This window comes from Lepidothrix coronata, unplaced genomic scaffold (genome assembly GCF_001604755.1).
Source record: "Lepidothrix coronata isolate B3197 unplaced genomic scaffold, Lepidothrix_coronata-1.0 Scaffold324, whole genome shotgun sequence".
Lineage (NCBI taxonomy): Eukaryota > Metazoa > Chordata > Aves > Passeriformes > Pipridae > Lepidothrix > Lepidothrix coronata.
The window spans coordinates 10,446-11,962 of NW_016690504.1; the positions used below are offsets into that span (position 1 = coordinate 10,446).

General features: G+C 61.2%; 1 protein-coding gene across 1 annotated transcript in view; it reads right to left on the reverse strand.

The window, feature by feature from the left end:
• Positions 1-1,517, reverse strand: part of ACBD4 (acyl-CoA binding domain containing 4) — an 11,595-nt gene that overhangs the window by 7,555 nt on the left and 2,523 nt on the right. The window contains 1 exon segment of the mRNA XM_017838109.1: positions 261-374. Within this exon segment, the coding sequence (XP_017693598.1) occupies positions 261-374 (114 nt within the window).

Consider the following 1,517-nt stretch of genomic DNA (forward strand, 5'->3'; position numbering starts at 1 on the left):
CACGGGGAAACACCCTCCCCTACTTCCTGCAGTTTAGACCCCTTTGCAGAGGTACAAGCGAGGCAGAGTCAATCCCCACACCCAGGGTTCCTCCAGCATGGAGAGCGGGACCCAAGAAGAGCCCCAGTTTGCCTGGAAACACGGGTGGGGCTGGAGCAGAGGTGCCTGAAGCCAACAGCTCTGCAGATGGGTGGAGACCCAGCCCCAGTGCCTCCTCCACGGGGTGTCTGCCGGGTGCTGGACACACCAGGGAGACCAACCTGGCACGTGCTGCCCGCCCTGCTGCTCCCCGGGCAGGGCATCCTCGGGGCACTCCGGGGCCGGGCTGCCCCCTGGCACATCCTGGACGGGGCCGTCCGGCTCTTCCCGACTGTCTGCACGGAGGGAACAGGCAGAGGATTAACGTGCTGTGGTGTCCTGGCAGCACTGGCTCTGGGCTGGGCTCAGCACTGCTGCCCAGGAACCAACATGATCTAAACCAGCCAGCAGGGTCTGGCCCACACAGACCACCCAGGGGTGGCAGGGGTGTCCCTGTCCCTGAGCCCCCCCGAGGCAGCAGGCAGAGGGATCAGTGCTGGGTGACAGCTGGGTAAACACTGCCAGGGCCAACGGCCCATGGCACAACCCACCCCAACAAAGAGCCTCACGTAAGAAGTGCTGGCTGCAAGAGCCTTGTCTGGGCAGCAACACCCCAAGAAGAACTTCCTGATGGGGCCCCAGCCCTTCCCACTGCCCCCTGGGGCCTGTGGGGTTAATCCCAGCCCTGCTTCCAGCAGTTCCCAGGACTCTGATCCCTGCTCCTGGGCAGGCAGGTGTGTGGCAATGTTCCCCTGCTGCTCCTTGCCTGCACTTCTCTGCTGTTCCCAACCTGCCTTTGCCATCACGGCAGAACACAGGACCCCCAGAGCCCACTGAAGGGGCAAGGGCAGTCCCCACCCCACACAGGGGTTAGTGCCAGGGCTGCCCCGTTCCAGGACTGTCACCATTCCCTAATGTCTCCCCAGGGTGGGCTGTGACCTTGCAGGGTAAGGTCAGGCAGGGTCCTGTCACCTCCCACAGCACGGCACCTGGACAGACCCGGCTCCAGCCAGCCACGTTCACAAGACTCTGGTGAAAGCACCACTCACTGGAGATCTGTTGGGACCTGGAGCCACCCAAGATTTGGGGTCCAAGCGCCACTTTACGATGTTTGTAACCAAACAAAACCAAACCTGCCCAGACTCTCACCTCTGTCCCCCAAAAGCACCTGCTGGAGGCACCTGCCACGCTCTGCTCTCTGAAATCCCCTCTCTGCTCTGGTTCAGGGCAACCAAAGCTGCAATCCCACAGTCTGAAGGTGGGTGAGGGAAGCTTTAACACAAATGACTCAACACACCTCCAGGAGTTCAGTGCTTTACACACTGTCCCAGCCACCTCGGGCTCGTTGGCTCCATGGGCACCACCAGGTTTAGATTTAAGGGACAGTGGCAGCTGTCAGTGACACTCCCAAGTGGATAATGACCAGGAGTTTAGACCTT